The sequence below is a fragment of the Cucurbita pepo genome, chromosome 1, assembly GCF_057944985.1.
Source record: "Cucurbita pepo subsp. pepo isolate OVF chromosome 1, ASM5794498v1, whole genome shotgun sequence".
NCBI classification, from domain to species: domain Eukaryota; kingdom Viridiplantae; phylum Streptophyta; class Magnoliopsida; order Cucurbitales; family Cucurbitaceae; genus Cucurbita; species Cucurbita pepo.
Window position 1 is genome coordinate 16,440,814 of NC_141798.1, and position 18,658 is coordinate 16,459,471.

Sequence of the window (18,658 nt, forward strand, 5' to 3'; positions counted from 1 at the left end):
AGCATTTAAAGTTTAATAATTATGCTCTAAACAATTTTAATAAAATAATATAAACTTTTAATTGTAGATAATTAGTTTTCTGATGAATAAATCATGTTACATTTCAAAAATTAAATATCGTGGTAGAATAAATTATTTAAAATAAATTATCTTATCATTTTTATATAATTATGATAAGTTATTAATTAAACAATAAAAAATAATAAATGATATCCATTTATTTTATTATTCATAATATAATAAAATAAATGTAAGAGATTAATGAAAAAGAATAAGAAAAGAATGATATAAAAATTAATATATATATATATATATATATATACACACAAAATTCTATTATTTACCTTTTAAAATAGAATCAAATTTATTGGAATTTCATTCTATTTTAATTTTATTTTTAATTTTAAATATTCAAATTTACTTGTCGAGAGAGCTTAATATTGGCCCGTTAACAGCTATTAATTCCTCTATAATTCAATTTTTAAATACGTTTTTTAGCATAAAAATTATTATATTTTAAAGTAATTTTGATTTAAAATTAACTTTTAAAAAGTAAAAACTTATTTTAAATTTTATTGAAAGTATTTTAAATTTTTATCAATGAATTGAAAAGACCGTTATGAAATTTCAAAATAAAAATTGATTTAGAATCTAATACTGAGCCCAAAGTTCAAGAAAAATTAAAGTGAAAATTTATACTATTGCCTTTTTTTCCTTCTATTATTTATGTATTTATTTATATTAAAGTATAATTTAATAGTTTGAATTTATTATAATTTCAATGATCTAAATTTAGTTTATTTATTTTTATTAAACAAAAAAGTTAGTTATTTGAATTTAATTTAATAATAATTTTCAAACAAAATATAAATGTGAATATATTTTTTAAAAAATATAAAGAATTTAATAGAGATAAAATAATAGACATTTAAAAATATAGAGAAAAAAATAAATTTCAAAATACTTGACTAAAATAATATTTAATATTTATATATAGGTTAAATTATAATTTTATGGTCATCTCTAAAATAAATAAATAAATGTTTAATAAATATTAGATAAATTTTAAAATTTAATTAATAGGTAGATTAAATATAAATTAAAATTTTATTTAAAATAAAAGTCAACCACTTTTAATATTATGTGTAATAAATTGGTAAATTTTAAAAATCTCCAAAATTCACTAAAAACCAAATAACACAAATCTGAAGAGAAACGAATATTTAAAATCCTTTCTTGAACGCTCTTTAGGCAAGTTAAGTAGCTAAACTAAACGACGTAGTTTTAGTAGTCGGAATTCCAACGGGGACGGCGGCGGCGGTAGGTGGGGATAACTTGCAGAAACAGGCTCCGAAAGTTCCTCTCTATCACATTCCAAAACTGTGCAGTTTCCCTTGTCCTCGAAATCGCCGTCTACCAAACTCGAATCGCCAAAATCCTCCGGCCACCCTTCAACCCTTTTCTCTCTTTCTCCGTTCGCCGCCATAGCCATGAGCTTCACATTTGCTTCCATGTCTTCACCCTCTTCTTCTTCTCTTTCATCTATCTTTATTTCTTCTAAATCGAAACCAGTTACACCCCCGAATCTCCGCTTTGCCGCTCCCCTTTCTCGCACTTCTGTTTCTTTGCATCGTTTTAGGGTTAGGGCTTCGTCTGTTTCCGTTTCCAGGAACCACCCTGTTGTTCAATGCTTCAAGAACTACGCCAGAGCTGCGATTCTCATTGGTGCTGCCGCTACCATGGTTGGGAAATTTTCGCATTTGCCTGCCAGAGCGGAGTCGCCGGTGGCTGTAGAGGAGGAAGCTTCGAGAATGGAGGAAGAACAGCGGATTGTTGAGGACTCGGACCAAGACGGGCAGCAATCCTCACCGTTGAATGATTTTCTCGAATCGAATTCTGAAGCTGTTGAGGCTCTTAAATCGCTCCTGCAGCAGAAACTTGAAAATAGCGAGGATGAAGAAGCGCTGAAAATCTTGAATCAATTGGTATCTGCTCAGTCGTCGGTGACCGAGTGGAAATTTCTCAAGGCCAGATTGCTCGGCGAAATGGGCAAAACGGAAAATGCACGAGAAGTTTTCGAAGAGATTTTGGCTGAGAATCCATTGTCATTCGAAGCATTGTTTGAAAACGCATTATTAATGGATCGTTGTGGGGAAGGGGAGGCAGTGCTCTTGCGCTTAGAACAGGCTTTGAGAATTGCTGAAAACGAAAAGAAAGCGAAGGAGGCCAGGGATGTGAGGTTGATAATGGCTCAAATACAGTTCTTGCAGAAGAATGTAGAGGGGGCCTTGACGAGTTACAAAGAATTGATCAAGGAGGATCCTAGCGACTTTAGGCCATACTTCTGTCAAGGAATGATCTACAGCTTGCTTGACAAGAACGAGGAAGCCAGACAGCAATTCAGCAAGTACAGGGAGCTCTCACCAAAGAAATTTGAGGTTGATGGGTACCTACGGACTCCATTGTCAAGGATGAAAATCTTCGGATCAGATGAGAACTAAAGGAGGGCTCTTAGAAAATGAGTAAGCGAATAAGGTGATACTTTTTTTTGTATGCTGATTTTTGTTATTTAGCTCATCTTACTCATAGTTTTATCTGCCAACTGCTTGTAGTTCAATTGCAGGATGAAATAGGAGCAAATTGAATCTAATGAGGACAGGTTTTTTCCTTTCTTTAAGCATAAACTTCACTAATATATGCAGTTTTGTTTGATGATACTGTATTAGACCTATCAAATTAGTTGAATAAATGCAGAAAAGCGCTTAGTAGTTTAACATGTTGCCAGTTTGTATGTCTGCATTGTTCTTTTTTAAAAATTTGGACCATTCTCGATTTGTGTATGTCATCCTTACGCATGGGTCATGCTAATCTTCTCTATATCGTTCCAATTTTATCGAATGTCCCCGAAGGGACTGTCTGCATTGTTCTTTTACTTCCTTAGGATGTATAGAAATGATTGCTTCCTTCATCATGAAAAGCAAGAGAGAAAGGAAAGAATAGTTCATATCTTGAGGGAATGTCTGATCTTCAAATGAATAAATGAAAGAACATCCAACTTAATCATCCTTATTTGTAGAGTTTCTCATAGATTTTTCTGCCTAATTTTAAGTGATAGTTGTAATGGAAGAGTTGAGAGGAGTATACTTAAAATGTTTATGTAACGGCCCAAGTCTATCGCTAGCAGAGTTTGTTTCTTTGGGCTTTCTCTTTTGGGCTTCCCCTCGAGGTTTTTAAAATGTGTCTGCTAGGGAGAGGTTTCCACCCCTTATAAGAGATGCTTCGTTCTCCACCCCAACCAATGTGGAATCTCATAGTTTAGGTCTGATTTAGTGTCTTTCCTTGAGATCTGTGTGACAACATGTGAGATTGAGGAAATGAAAGTCAAATTATATGCTTCTTGCACTAATATGATCACTCCCACCTTCTCCTCCTTTGCATGCACTTATCTTAATTGATTATCAGGGACAAGTCTTGATGATTTGAAAAAGAAGATTGCATTAGCAATCCAATCTTTGTTTTGGATAGGATCAATGAAAGTGATCATTGGTAAAAGGATACAGCGACGATGACTAGAGTTATTGTAGAGAAACGTATGTTCAAGAACCGAAAACCAAAATTCAAAATAGATATCCCGAGACCGGGTTTTAGCTTTTAGTTTTGAAGATGTGAAATGATGATGGATCTTGGGTGATTTTAACTTCGATTCTTTCGTTGAAGTTGTATGTTTCTTACAGGAGAGCCTGTGTTCATCCACTGTGTGCTATATCATATTCTATTGAATTGATATATACCATGTTCTGGTTGAGAAAGAACTGTGCATAGTTGTTTATATCTTAAAAATGTGGAGATCATCTGTCATAGCCTTCCAAAGTGTACTGTTTGTGGATTTGGGCACTACAATTTGAAGTGTTTTAAGGACCCAGAAGATAGAAACCTCATCCCTTCTCTTTGATCTTTTGATATATATATATAGAAGTGACGATGATAAGCTTAATATTTGCATTCAGTGTGCCTGTGGCTTATGGCTTAGTTAGTTCATAATCTTGGTCAATTACTACTTACTATGTCTAGTGGGCTTACTTGCTTTTCATCAACCCTTTCTCTTGAGGATTGTAGTAACCATAGCTAAACTCTTGAGTCGATCTAGTAGCCTCTAACATTCGGTCTAGGACAACTCGACTAGATAGAAAACGCTAGGCAAATAAACGTATGAATGAAATCAAGCACAATAATGCATTCAATCAATTAAACTGTTACAACAATCCCTGAGAACAATGAACTTAGCTATGCATATTCAAAGATCAAAGGTCGATGATTTGATTTGCTATCTTGTTGTGTTATTAAATTAAATGCATTCAATCAAGTAAACCCTTTCAACCATCCGAGGAACAATGAACTTATTAAACTAAAAAAGTTACGCTCAAATTATATACTTGTAGGACATCACTTTTAATTTAGCATATAGAAAAATTAGGTTGGATTGAATTGAGTTTGAACATTTTTTAAACTCAAATTGAATTGTTTGTATTACTAATTTTTTTAATTCAATCAATCTTTATTTAATAATGAACTCAACTCATCCTTAAGGTTTCATATATATTTTAAGTTTTAAATGACTAAAAATTTTGTTTTAAAGAGTAATTGGAAAATAAAGAAGGAGAAGCAAAAAGCAGTCGAAACGAATCGGATGGCAACTCCGACACCCAATGGCACTCGAGTTCTCTTCAAATGGTATCAAAGCTTAGGCTGTTACAAATCGGAAAATAAAGAAGGAGAAGCAAAAAGCAGTCGAAACGAATCGGACGGCAACTCCGACACCCAATGGCACTCAAGTTCTCTTCAAATGGTATCAAAGCTTAGGTTGTTACAAATCGGACAATATTTGTTAGTGTTATAAATAGTATCAAAGCCAGACATTTGTTAGCAGTGCAGTGAGTTTAGGCTATTACAAATGGTATTAGAGCCAGATACTGGACGGTATTCTAGCAAGGATGTTGGGCCCTCAAGAGGGTTGGATTATGAGATCCCATATCGATTGGAAAGGGAGACGAAATATTACTTATAAGAAGGATGTGGAAACCTCTTCCTAGTAGACGCGTTTTAAAAACATAAGGCTGACGACAATACGTAACGGGTCAAAGCGGAGAATATCCGCTAGCAATAAGTTTGAGCTAATATTATATGCCATAGAAAGTTAAGAAGCATATGAAATGTTAGTGAATAAGTGTGCGAAGCATGAAATAATTGAAGAGTGTGAAGGTCTATTTTCCATTCAACCCAATTGATCAAAGTAGCCTCCAACACAGAGAACACCACAGGAATCCAATTATTGGTAACAGAATCATTTCAGCTCCTCCAATTATACTTTCATATCAAATATTTCTCCACAATAATGTTATTTTTCCTCTCTCTCTCTCTCTCTCTCTCTCTCTCTCTCCTGCTCTCTCTCTTCCCCCATTACTCAAATCTCCCGACCAATATATCTGCAGCTGACACTTACTTCACTGTTAATACTCTCTGTGTTGAAGGAGCTCACAGACATGACATACATCAATATCAAACACTCTTTTCTCAGCCATCAACTCGATTCCGTTTGATTGGGCAGCAGCGAGACAACGGTTACCCCGACCAATCACCTCTACATCGTCGTCATTGTCGTCATCGTCTTCTTCTCCGTGTTCATATTTCATTGCAATGGCCCTGGTGCTGGCATAAAACACAACCAAGGGCCAAAGATCCAATTCTGACCAACCAATTCAAAACACAAGAACACATCAGAAATCACTCCCATTCTTCATTTTCTTCTCTTTTTTCCCTTTTTTTTTTTTTTTTGGCTAAACCTTCCTCTGTTCTTGTAGCTTACATTAAAACTTTGACTTGGGGTTATCTTTTATGTTACAGAGCTCAATGAGAGAATACAATCCAAAAATCAGAAACTTTTCTGTGTTCCTCGCACCTGCCCAGCATGTTTTTGTTAGAGATCTTACCAGGTTGTGCTAGGTAAAATTCTATTTGCAAGATCTTCATTTATTGATACAGGAAGTGGTAGCATTTTGCTCAGTATGCCTGGTGTTTCTCTCATGCTGCATATGTTACAATTCAAAATCTCCATTAATATATGATCATTCTGCCCAAGAACTGAGTTTGGAAGGAACCCATTTAAAGATAATAAAATGAAACCTCCACTTACTCATTTAAGATAGCAATAATGTTATTCCTTGTCCGACAGAACAGGTCTATGTTATCCTGCAACTGCTTGAAAAGATAATACACATCACAATGCAGTAAAATGACTAATGGTAGCAAAACGAGCAGCCGAGCTGGATGATACGAATGAAAATAAAACGAAGCAAGTGTGAAGAAAGCATTGGAATATTATTTTGGGCACGCTCTTTAGGATAGATTTGTCTACTACGAACGAACTCTTAGATAAGGCACAACCAACATAAATGAACTATCATAAGATGTTCGTAAGCTTCATTTAGGAAACGTTCAGTTTATACCGAGGTATTAGTTACGTGTCTCGGAAAGTGACAGAAAAGTGCATTCCTTCAGGAGTATAGTGTTGACATTATGCATTCGAGGTTTTAAGAACCCTGCAAAATTATCCAAGAAGTCCTCTCTATCATTTCATTCCCACATCCTTATTCTCCAAGCAACATTTATAAGCTACTAGACAGATCCTTCAAGTGATTTCATAAGGAAAAAGAAGAAAAAACAGATGGGCTTTCATCTGTTTTAAGAGCATCCAATTTTGAGAGTGAATCTCACAATAATCAGATGTTGGTACTAAACTCATGGGAATTTGATACTCATCAGTAAATAAGTAATCTAGACAGATGAAATGTGACATAATACTTCAATATTAAGGCAAGATAATTTGCTATTAGATACTCACCTTGTACATGGAAAGGTTGGCAGTAATTTGACTGAAAGCTTGAGCATTCTGTTCCAGAAGATGAGCAGCTGCACTGCTAATCTCTGAGACTAATGAAACGAAACGTGTCGATAAAAACTTGAATAACTCGTGGTGGTACGTGCTACTATGAAGAAGTATAGAGGAAAAGAATTTCAAGACGCTAACCTTCAGAAGGCGAATTTACGTTTCTGTTTATATTATGCATCATATGAGAATATGCAGCCATGCTGGGTCCAGGGGCTGAAGGTGTGTTTATTTTTAAAGATGACTCCACCAGCTTATCCTGAACATCCATAAGAAATTGGTTCTTCAAACCAATATCAGATCATAAAGATATTAGAGGGAACATGTGACAACTACCACTACTATATCTTCAAAAACATTCTCGGTTCAACTTAGTGTCCTATAATTGTAACGGCCCAAGCCCACTGCTAACAGATATTGTCCTATGTGGGCTGGCTTTCCCTTTTAGGCTTCCCCTCAAGGTTTTTAAAACGTGTATGCTAGGGAGAGATTTCTACACCCTTATAAAGAATGTTTTGTTCTCTTTCCCAACCGATGTGGGATCTCACAATGGGGTCCCACATCAATTGGAGAAGGGAATGAGTGCCAGCGAGGATGCTAGGCCCCAAAGGGGGGTGAATTGTGAGATTCCACATCAGTTGGGGAGGAGAACGAAACATTCTTTATAAGGGTGCGGAAACATCTCCCTAGCAGACACGTTTTAAAAACTTTGAGGGGAAACCCAAAAGGGAAGGCCCAAAGAGGACAATATCTATTAGCAGTGAGCTTGGGCTGTTACATATATTTCGTAACTATATGCCTTTCGATTTCAGTTTGATTCTTTTCTATGTGAGCTTTCATTTTGTATGCACCTTGCATTCTTTCTCTCTTGAAACGAAAGGTTTGGTCTTATCATTCAAAAAGGGGGGGGGAAAGTGGCACTGCATCCCAGAAAGCTCATAGGATTATGTTTGATTCAGAAAATTTTTAGACTCTGGGCATCAACATGAACCAAAAACAGGGAAATATCCAGAAGATTAACCAATGATCTTACAAATTCATGGAATCCAAGTCACTCTTACATGCTCTCATAATCAAACTTTGAATGTGAAGAACACAGGATTTGACAAGATTTTCAAGAATCTGATCCAGCCTAACATTAAAGCCATATGAACATCCTAGTATGCCTTTCTGTTCTTCCCCAAAATAGGAAAATAAATGATAGCAAACACATATACATAAAAGTTCCATACAGGTACCTTTCGATTGTTCACTTTCTTTCCAATATGTTCTTCAGGCTTCCTTCGTTTTCTCTGTAATGAAGTTTATTAATCTTCTATAAGAACTTAAAGAAGGAAGCCTAGTGGTGTTTTACACACACTAAATAACTCATACTTACAGTCATCCACCTACACCTTAAAGCAACATCCCGGACGGTTTTATCGCGTATCATGGCAGCGATCTTGATATACCTCAAAATGCTTGGTTCATCAGCAAACCTATCAAATGGCAAGCAAGAACAATATAGAGTATATTGTCAAAGGAAAGTTGATATCTACAGTTAAGAAAGAAAGTATAGCCATTGATATCTGTATGGTTTTATTCATAGAACAAGAAAGAAAAATGGACTAGCCATGAGAAGAGCTTTCATTTATAAGCAATTGAGGAAGGAAATCCGACAGGAACATAAGTTAGGAGATTTTAAGAAAAAGAACTTACCTGACAAGACCTTCCTCCAATTTGAATTGTTCTTCCACAGACCATTCAACTGCTAACCCAGCATCATGCTTGAGCCCTGGAACAGTATCAAGAAGCAGAGAGCCAGATGAATTGGCAGCTTGGCTGATAACAGGATGGTTGTGGTTGTGGTTGTTGTTGTTGTTGACAACACTCGAATTCCCCGAAAACATTATGGCGGGTGTGTTGTTAACCCCAAAATAATTCCCCATTGTCATCATCTCCGAGCTGCTGGTTGTTGCTGTAGATTGAAAAGATATGGCATGCCGATTCAAAGCGGAACGCAACGTTTCGTCACGGTGAAACCCCGTGTTGGATTCTGCTGCCATGGTTACTAATCCTCCTATTTACAATAACTCTCACAGAAATCTCAGCTGAACCATATCCAACCTATAAATTCAGATTCATAAAACCCCAAGAAGGCACAAATTACTCGAAAAGAAAAGGGAAATAAGAGCAGTATCAAAGATTATACGTCCATAATTCGCACTAAAATCCCACAATTCCAACACAATCGGGCAACAGAATCAGAGGAAATGCAAATTTGAATCAACAAGACCCCACAATTAGCAAGCAACAAACTCAACACAAAGCATTCCTAAAGCTTCAAACTCCTCAAATCAAGAGATAAACCCCATGAAACAGCAAAATTACAAGAACCCAGATGAAAAAAAAAACCCCAAAAGGGGGAAGCGAAAGAGAAATTACTCACGTTGAATTCATCTGGGTAACGATCGAAGCCCTAAAAGCACCAAATGAAAAGGAGTTGCAGAGAAAACAAGAGAGAAAGAGAGAGAGAAATTAAGGGAAGGGGGTGGGGATAACCTTTATGGGTGCAACTTTCCGACGAAGCTCTGATTGGCTTTAATATTCCTTTATGAAATCCATTCATAAATGTAGAGAGAGAGAGAGAGAGAGAGAGAGAGAGAGAGAGAGAGAGAGAGAGAGAAGAACCCTTGAATTCTAAGCCACAGCTCCAAAAACAGATTCAAATACTGAAGAATTGGAGGCCTCACTGAGCCACCACCGAACCCACAAAGCCCTACGCCCAGTGATTTTGAAATGGGTCATTTGGGTCACTCAATTTCAATCCTCCCACGGCTCCACCAATGAAAAACTCGGAGAAAAAGCACAAAATTATAAAATTTAAAAGAAAGAAAAAAAAGGAAAAGAAAGAGAGAGAAGAAGAGAGGGTTTGTTTAATTTCAAATAAACAATGGATACGTTGCTGCAGATCTTGGAATTCAGGAACAGTGCGAATCCCCATAAGCATTTGATGCCAATTATTGTGGACTCTCCACCTTTGCTTTTTTAAAAATTTAAATAAAAAAAAAAAAAAAAAAAAGTTAGAAATGAATTTTGCTATAAAGAGTATAAATATGAACAAATTGGGTATTATTATGAGTGGAGTGGTGGATTATATACAGTGAAGGCATTTCTCATAAAACTAAGTAGCTGTTGTCTCACGCCATCATTTTCGTCTCTTAATTTTTATTTTATTTTATTTTATTTTATTATTTACCTTCATCCAATTATTCATTTTTCACCATTTTCACAATATTTCTCACCCTCTTTTATAAATATAAATATAATTTATAATTGTGAAAATAATTATGTAATTCTCCATTTACTGCTTTCCCTAGAAGCATTTTTAATTATACAAAATAATTTGTATCAACTCCAAATTTCGGGTTCGTTGAATTAGTGACTTTGACAACTCTAATGAGTCCACAACTCAGCCGAACATTATTTTTAATTAAATTTTTCAATAATCTCAAATATCAAATATTCATATGTCACAATGCAAAACTAAGACAAACGTCAAATATTCTTAATTTCTATAATAATCTTAAAAGTATGGTACTAATAGATTGGTTTGTGACTCTATTTTCAGATTGGTCAGGCTCATTTGACCAAAAAATGTCAACCCGTGAATCATACAAACTTTTTATTTTTCAAAAATTCAATGTAACCGAAAAAAAATCTAACAAAATTTAATCTTTATGGTTTGAGTTTAGTAGTCCAAATTGATTAGATTGACCGATCATATAAAAAGTTTGGATTGCAAAGATTTACAAGATTTTGTCTTATTTCAAATTAGTCCACAATTTTATAGAAATTTATCATACTATTAGTTTGAAAAATAAATATTTTTATTTTAATACATTAACCATTTAATTCTTTTTATTTTTTATTTTAGTTATTTAATAATAAAAAAGATTAAAAAAAAATGAAAAGATTGTTTTTTTATTAGTATTTTTAGCTTTATTTTTTAAAAAAATAAATTGATGACACGTGCAGGAAGTGAGATTAGGCACGGTGTGGGGCCCACAACGGAGAGTTTGAGTTAATAAATTAGTGGGTTCCACCCTGAAGAGTTGGAGATAACAACCCAAATTTTAAAAATAAAAAAATAGTTTTTAAATAATTTTATTTTCATTTTTGAAATTTAACTAAAAATCTTAATGTTTTATTAGAAAAAGGTAAATTTATAATAGAAAACATACCAATTAAAGAAAAAAAAATTAAAAATTAAATAAACTCGAAACTCAACTTTAAACATTAAAAAGGCTATTTTTATTTATCGAAATTTTAGTTTATAATTCATTTTATTATTATTATTTCGTATGGTCCCTCTCTAGGAATTATCGATAATAAATTCCAAATTTAAAAAAATTAAAAATTAAATAAAAAAATATTCAGTTAAGAACTGATTCCTCTAGTTAGTTTTTTAATTAACAATAATAACAATAAGATGTTTTTTTTTTTTTTTTTTTTTTTTTTTTTTTTTTTTTGCGAGGGAATAACACTAATTAACCATTTAGATATCATATTATATAATATGATAAATAATTCATATTATCCATAAACTTACCGTAAAAAAGAGAGAAATAATTACAAAGATAAAATAAAATGAAAGGAAATTAATCCAATTTCAGTCCACATATTTCATAAATCCATGACAACTCATTATAACCAAATTCGTAATTTAAAAATATAATTTATAGCAATTTATACAAATGAAATTAAATTGATAAAATATCACCACTAATAGAGGTCAGCTTAATAATTATACGAACATATTGTCTATATATTTTTTAAATAATTTAGATATTTTAAAAAATGAATAAAGATGCCGGAATATTTTTAAAAACTAATTTAGTTTTTTATAAATAAATTATCTTAGTTTTTAAGATAAATACCCCTGTACTTCTAAGATTTTTATAAATACCCTATTAAGGTTTTGAATCCCTAAATACTAGACTGTCTTGTAATATCTTCAGACAATTGATCTTAATAAATAATAATAATAATTTTTAGGATTTTTTTTTTTTTTTTAATTTTGTTAAGAAATAAAAAGATTAAGAAATTTGAAAATCATAAAAAAGGCAGTGGGAGAAAAAAAAGTAGTTAAATCGTGCCCTTTTCTGACCAAGCATGGAATCCTACGATTCTAGGACTAATAAGGTTATCTATCAAATGAATTGTAATGATAGTTGAAATGACCGAAAAAGATATGAGTTAATATATAAAAGTTGAAACTATCATATTAAAAAAAAAAATTAAAAAGGTCCCTCAATTCAATTATTTGAATTGATATGGGGGACGTGAATTAATTATGTATAAAAATTTTGAAATGAAATGATTAACCACCAAAATTGAATGGCTAAATTACACAAAATTGAAAGTATAAGAAACTAAATTGTGATTATCTACAACAACAATAATGGGTTCGATGAAAAAGCACACAAACAAAATCCTTGAGGATTTTTGTCCGTTGCAATGGAGGAAAGAAGGAAAAGAAAAGTGATGATCATCAACAAGAATTCATGCTCCAATTATAGTTCTGATAGGCTATGTTGACTGGACCTCCATCTCCTAAAAGGTGTGTCAAAAGCCCTGCTTTATTCCCATCCAAGAACTTCATTATCCACCTCAATATCTCTTTCTCATTCCCAAAGTCCACCCCGAACCTGCAACCCATTAAAACCTCCTTCTTACTAAGCATCCACGTTACGACTCAACTTCAAAACTCATATCAATCATCCCAGATATCCCTATACTTATACATACTTTCAATTTTGCCCCCCCCAAGTAACCACGACCCAAGTTAGGATTAAGACCTCTCAAATAAATCAACTGGACTCAAACCTCTATCTTAATTCGTTGAAGTAAGGTAAAACTCAGACCTCTCAAATAAATCATCAGGAATCAGACCTCTATCTTAACTAGTTGAAGTACGGTAGGACTCAGACCTTTCTGTCTTAACCATTTGAAGTACGGTAGGACTCATACCTTTCTATCTTAACCAGTTGAAGTCAGGTAGGACTCAGACCTTTCTATCTTAACCAGTTGAAGTACGGTAGGACTCATACCTTTCTATCTTAACCAGTTGAAGTCAGGTAGGACTCATACCTTTCTATCTTAACCAGTTGAAGTCAGGTAGGACTCAGACCTTTCTATCTTAACCAGTTGAAGTCAGGTAGGACTCATACCTTTCTTTCTTAACCCGTTGAAGTAAGGTAGGACTCAGACCTTTCTTTCTTAACCCGTTGAAGTAAGGTAGGACTCAGACCTTTCTTTCTTAACCCGTTGAAGTAAGGTAGGACTCAGACCTTTCTTTCTTAACCCGTTGAAGTAAAGTAGGACTCAGACCTTTCTTTCTTAACCCGTTGAAGTAAAGTAGGACTCAGACCTCTCAAATAAATCATCCGGACTCATACCTCTATCTTAACCAATTGAAGCAAGGTAGGACTGTTCGTTAAAGTAGGAGTTAGTAAAGAAATGAGAAAGGAATGATGACAAACCACTTGATAATGCCAGTGAGAAGGACAGTTCTTTTATCCAAGTCAACCTCCACTCCACCAGCTTGGAAGAACTCCCTTGCAGCGCATCTTAGCTCAGCTTCGACGCCTTGAGGGCTAAAGAATCGCACTCTTGGGCTTGACTTCGTGCCACTGCACAGTCCAAAGTGAATCAAAGGATTCACTTCCCCAAACGCAAGCTGAAGAAGGGCTTATTACATTCAGTACTCTTTCAACAAAAACTAACCTAAACTAAGTATCATAAACTCATAAATTTACCTCCGCTCGCTTGTCACCGCTGCTGAAGGGCTTGGCAAAGGAATAGGGTGGCCGCCTATTGCCTCTTAGAATCCCATTCTTTATGGCAATGAGCGAGTATGGCTGCCCACCGACCAAGTATTGGAAGTCAGAGAAGAAGGATTTTCTGTCTATTACGCCCTCCACCCGTCCAAATCTAATCAACCCATGGATCACCATCGCGTTGTACATGTTTAAGAAGAATGCTAGCTTTTCGTTGTGGGACAGTGCCTTGAGGTTCACGCGGTGGAGCTCTTGTGTTAGATTTATGTACCTGCCAAAGGGTATTAGTTAATGTTATTTTCAAACGTTCATGAATATTTTAAAACTTTTACCAAATGGGTACCTTCGAAATTCTTCACTGTTGCTAACCGCGAGATAATCGACATGTTGAAGGTCGTTAGAGGCGTAGGATTCTAATATGGCGGACATGATCTTGGCTAGTCTTTGGGCAACCATGGCAGCAGGCATGGGCTCGTTGTCGTTAACCGAGCCTCTGAAGTTGAAGCACCGAGATATGCATGACCCATGCTCGAGGAAACGATAGAAATGGTACCCATCTTCGAATTCATTCTCCCTAGAAAAACAACATACCTATGCTCATTAGCGGATCACATAGACAGAAAATTGAATCTCTCTAAACTTTAAATTTTGTGTCTAAAACTTCCAAAAAAATGAACACTATTGCTCAGATGCAATGACGATCGAGATAAAGATTTACCCAAAAACATGATGAATAAAGAGCTTTTGAGCCATCTGCTTTCCAATTTCCACAGCCTACACATATATCAAATTCAAATTCATCACGGAACAATATAAACATAGAAAATTTGTCGAAAACATATCTTTTTTAAGACCCAATTGAAATTTTTGGTCAATTCCCATAACTATAAGATCCATTTTTGGGAAGCGAGTCCACCTAACTAATTACTCGCACAATTTACAATACCCTCTTCCAATTTATGATTCCCTATCCACCTATCATTTCACCCGCTTGTTAGTTGCTCCCCATCATTAATGTCCCCCGCCCCACACGGACACACCCTTCACCATGTCCCTCTTCCCACCCTCCACTCACTCAAGGGCATTCTCGTAATATCACTATTCTTGCTCAAGACGCTATGTAACTTTTTGGTCCAAATTACACCGTATGTGTCAGTTGAACTAAGGCGGTTAACGCTGTACTAATGTCAGCAATTTTAAACGAGTATAAGCTCCTTTCATTCATATACTCTCCAGCAAGATGGTAGTATAGAACGTTATTTAAATTTCCATATTGTTTGAGGGAGTCCATATGGGATGGGATTTTTTGAATTGAAAAGCAATCAGGTGCTTCGCGGACCATGATGTAATGAGATGGTAAGTTAAGAAGACCGTAGGATTTCAAAAGAAGGTTCAAAAGACGTCCATCCAACGGCCAGAAAACAGAGCAGAGAACTTAAATGACTATGGAGGAAAACAGAGGATTTAACTAAGGATATTATAGAATCATACCTTAGTACGCCCACAATCAAGGCGCTGAATAAGCGCCTCCACCATATCGCCGCCGGAGAAGCAGTTCTTCACGATCTTCATCTTGATCAGACGGTCCTGAATCGGCAATCTCGATCTTAGAAATTTCACGATCTCCAGTAATCCGTCCGGCGATTCCTCCTCTGGATCGTCGAAACCGTACACCGGCGTAGCAGGTGCTTCGTCGGGGCATTTATTGCTTAACATATCTTTGATTCTCCGGTCAAATTCACCGCTGTTTCTCAGTGAGTTCAGCGCCACCAGACCGCCAAAAAGCTTCTCGTTGAAGAAAATTTGCGGCACCGATGAACTCCCCGTCCGCTTCATCAGCTCCTTCTCTCTCTGAGGAAAAACGTCGACGTTTATCTCAACAAATCTCAATCCCTTTTCATTCAAAAAACTCCTCACCGCTTTACAATCCCTACAATTTGACCTCGAGAAGAAGCTGATTCTTCCCTTCAGTTCTCTGTTTTTATCCTCATCGCTCTTCATCTTCACGACGACTTTCAGGCCGGAGAGTTTGATTTCCGTAACGCCGGTTTGGGACTTCCCGTCGTCGTCGGTGTCGACGTTCTCATCTCTAAGTGACGAAATCCGTTTGAAAATCGCTACCGATAAACTACTGCTTCTCTCCCTTATAAACTTCCCAATCGACGGCATATCGACGGAGATATTCTCTGCCAAGCTCTGCGACAGTTTGTACGGCGGTTCACCAGCAGAGGAAATAGCAATCCCAGGTGGGGGCTCGGGTTTAGGAAGCTGAGAATGAGGCTCCAATACGCGTAGTTCGCCACTACTACGTTTCGAATCATGGTGAATCAGATCCTCTGTTTTCTCGGAATCAAACGACGAAACAGAGGAAGAAACAGAACAAGGGGATTCACTATCAGAGAGCTTCGATTGGTTCTCATCGGCAACGGAAAGGTTCCCGGAGAGCTTGGAATGATCAGAATCATCCATAAATGGAAGTCTAGAAACAGAGGAATGAACGTCAACCACCATTAGAACAGAGGAATTCGTTGTAAGAAGAAAATGGAGGAGAAAGGAGGGGAAGGGGTTTAACGTTTTAAAGGGAGGAAGAAGGAAGAAGAAGTCAAATGGGACCCACAGAGACCACAATTTTTTACAATTAACCAAAAATGAAAAAATAATTTTAGAGACGGTTAGAGGAGGAGACGGGGGAGTGACCGGGGCCCACAAAGGTCACGTGACGTGAGGGGAGAAGGCATGTGATGACTTTTTTTTTTAATAAAAAAATTGCGTAATTCCACGTGGCAATCTCTTAGTCCAAATAAGAAATGGATATCTATTTTAGTTTGTTCGGCGTCAAAACCGAAGACGACGACGCTTGTTATTGTATCTTATGCCGCTCCCTCGCCACGTCACTCCACGAATTTAAACCTTTTTTAAATTAAAATAAATAAATAAATAAAGTTTATTTAATAATTTTTGTCTTTTATTTTCTCAACTTAGTTTCTATCTATTTTAGTTTTAAATATCTTGTATTTTTATATATAAATTCTTAAACATTTTATTTATTTATTTTAATTGAAATTGAATCCTAATTTGACTAAAATAAATCATTTATTTTATTCGAGTGGAATGGATAATGGGCAGTTAAATAAATAAGAAAATTGGAGGAAAAAATAATAATATTATTATTATTATTATTTTAAAGGGTTTTACTTGTTCAAAAAAGGGGGAAGTTATTCCCATGAATTCAACATAAATGGATAAGCTTTTGGTTCATCGTATTACATAAACTCAACTTTCAAACTATATAAAAAAATTATATATATGTATATTTTGGACCAATTCTTTATTTAATTTAATAAGCTTTTGAATTATTCTTATAATTTTCTCGAGTTTTGAATTACGTCTCAGTATTGTTGAACATGTTCCACTTGTTTGTAATCACGTTTTAAAATATTTTTAAAAAAATAATAGGAATAAGATGGTTCGATGGCTTTATGCATTTAAATTTTAAATATAAATATTCGAGATTGATACGTATTGGATGATGTTGATTTAAACATGTAATTTTCATAAAGATTTATAATTGTAATAATTTGTGTCACCTTGAATAAAGAATTGATACATAAATGAACTAAGATCATATTCGAATGAAAGCTTTCTTGAAAATAGAATGACTGAAAATGACTTACGGAAAATGAAAGTTACGACTTAAATCACTTAGATGTGACTTAATTATGGAACTTCATGGTTAAGAGTGCTTATTTGGAGCAATTCTATGTTGGATGACCTCGTATGGATTTGCTTGTGATGCAGGTGAGTCAGAACAAAACATATTAGAATGACTCGTGTTGGTCTGCGGGGATAGTCTTCACTCTTAAAAAACGGGGAGTATGTGACATGATCATGTCACAAAGGATACAGAAAAATGTCGGAGTCATCCGATGTCAAGGATTCGAATCATGGGTATGAATCTTTACATAATTAAGCAAAAATCCAGTTGAGTGCTCAACGAGATAAACGAGTAAGGAGTACACAGAACAAGAGAACGTTTGTCAGGGGGACTGATGCCTCTTAGAGATTAAAAGGACAGACAAGCTTACAAGTCATAAAGTCATACACGTGTGAAAATTGATGTTTGAATGATTACTATATTTGTAATTGATTTAATTATCCATTTTAATTGTAACTTGGGTTAATTACACGTAAGTTTGACTTTTTCTAAAAAGTATTTAAAAATTGAATGAAACAGGGTCATAGCATGGAAGAGTTGACGTGGAATACACATTAATAATTAAAATAAGTATAAGTTGGAATGAGAAAATGTTAGAACCAAACTTTGGGTTAAAATTAGGTGATATATAATTATAATAAATAGAATTCGGGTTTAGGGTCGAGATGTGACAGTGACGCTGAACGCTAGTAAAGTTGTACCTGAAAAATCTTTCCGTCTAATTCAAAATTTTAGATGGATTGAGTTGATGACCCGAGCAACCGCTTACAACCCAACCCAACCCAACCCAACCCAACCCAATCCTTATATATATTACATTATAATTTTGAGACACAGTTTAATTTTTTAATTCGAAGAATGAACTGATCATGCTATGTTTTTTTTTAGTTCATCAACATATAGAGCGGGATAATTCGAACCTCTAGTCTTTTGATTTGAAGTATATATTTTAACCCGTTAAAGCATACGTTCCACACGAGCGTTAATTTCGAAAAAAGTGGTGTTCGAGGAAAAGTCGATTGGAAGGTGAGCGTGAGTGGTGGTGGAAAGTAAGGCAAAGATCGTCCCCTAATGTTGTGTTGTTCTATTAATTATAAACACATCAAATCAAATTGGAAAGTTTTGGCAATTTCCAACCACAAAACTCAATAATATTACTCCCATGGACCCTCCCAATCA

At 35.1% G+C, this 18,658-nt stretch overlaps 3 protein-coding genes, 1 long non-coding RNA gene and 1 other non-coding gene across 12 annotated transcripts; 2 read left to right on the forward strand and 3 right to left on the reverse strand.

The window, feature by feature from the left end:
* Positions 1-1,270: 1,270 nt before the first annotated feature.
* On the forward strand, positions 1,271-2,776 carry LOC111776898 (Protein prenylyltransferase superfamily protein). Of its 2 annotated transcripts, none has more exons than XM_023656313.2 (2): positions 1,271-2,535; positions 2,613-2,776. In XM_023656313.2, exon 1 carries the CDS (start codon positions 1,491-1,493, stop codon positions 2,499-2,501), a length of 1,011 nt encoding a protein of 336 aa, XP_023512081.2. In that variant the 5' UTR covers positions 1,271-1,490; the 3' UTR covers positions 2,502-2,535; positions 2,613-2,776. The 2 variants fall into 2 exon arrangements, with proteins under 2 accessions (XP_023512081.2, XP_023512073.2); XM_023656305.2 differs by having other exon boundaries at positions 1,271-2,522.
* Positions 2,777-2,811: 35 nt separating this feature from the next.
* LOC111782912 (U6 spliceosomal RNA) lies at positions 2,812-2,913 on the reverse strand. The gene has a single exon (XR_002813228.2). It is a non-coding gene; the product is annotated as a U6 spliceosomal RNA (small nuclear RNA).
* A 2,328-nt stretch (positions 2,914-5,241) lies between these two features.
* Positions 5,242-9,613, reverse strand: LOC111791511 (uncharacterized). Of its 7 annotated transcripts, none has more exons than XM_023672916.2 (9): positions 9,372-9,584; positions 8,642-9,049; positions 8,322-8,421; positions 8,182-8,235; positions 7,085-7,226; positions 6,899-6,987; positions 6,191-6,252; positions 5,988-6,083; positions 5,242-5,743 (listed from the first exon to the last, which is right to left on the reverse strand). In XM_023672916.2, coding segments are annotated over exons 2-9 (891 nt in total). In that variant the 5' UTR covers positions 8,989-9,049; positions 9,372-9,584; the 3' UTR covers positions 5,242-5,742. The 7 variants fall into 7 exon arrangements, with proteins under 7 accessions (XP_023528684.2, XP_023528676.2, XP_023528667.2 ...); XM_023672908.2 differs by having other exon boundaries at positions 5,242-6,083; positions 9,372-9,401; positions 9,485-9,569; XM_023672899.2 differs by having other exon boundaries at positions 5,242-6,083; positions 9,485-9,613.
* On the forward strand, positions 9,428-9,848 carry LOC147794898 (uncharacterized). Its single transcript, XR_015411469.1, has 2 exons — positions 9,428-9,555; positions 9,592-9,848. It is a non-coding gene; the product is annotated as an uncharacterized LOC147794898 (long non-coding RNA).
* A 2,424-nt stretch (positions 9,849-12,272) lies between these two features.
* Positions 12,273-16,481, reverse strand: LOC111791551 (uncharacterized). Its single transcript, XM_023672940.2, has 6 exons — positions 15,256-16,481; positions 14,483-14,538; positions 14,108-14,338; positions 13,744-14,035; positions 13,468-13,664; positions 12,273-12,633 (listed from the first exon to the last, which is right to left on the reverse strand). Exons 1-6 carry the CDS (start codon positions 16,273-16,275, stop codon positions 12,477-12,479), a joined length of 1,953 nt encoding a protein of 650 aa, XP_023528708.2. The 5' UTR covers positions 16,276-16,481; the 3' UTR covers positions 12,273-12,476.
* Between the last annotated feature and the right edge of the window lie 2,177 nt (positions 16,482-18,658).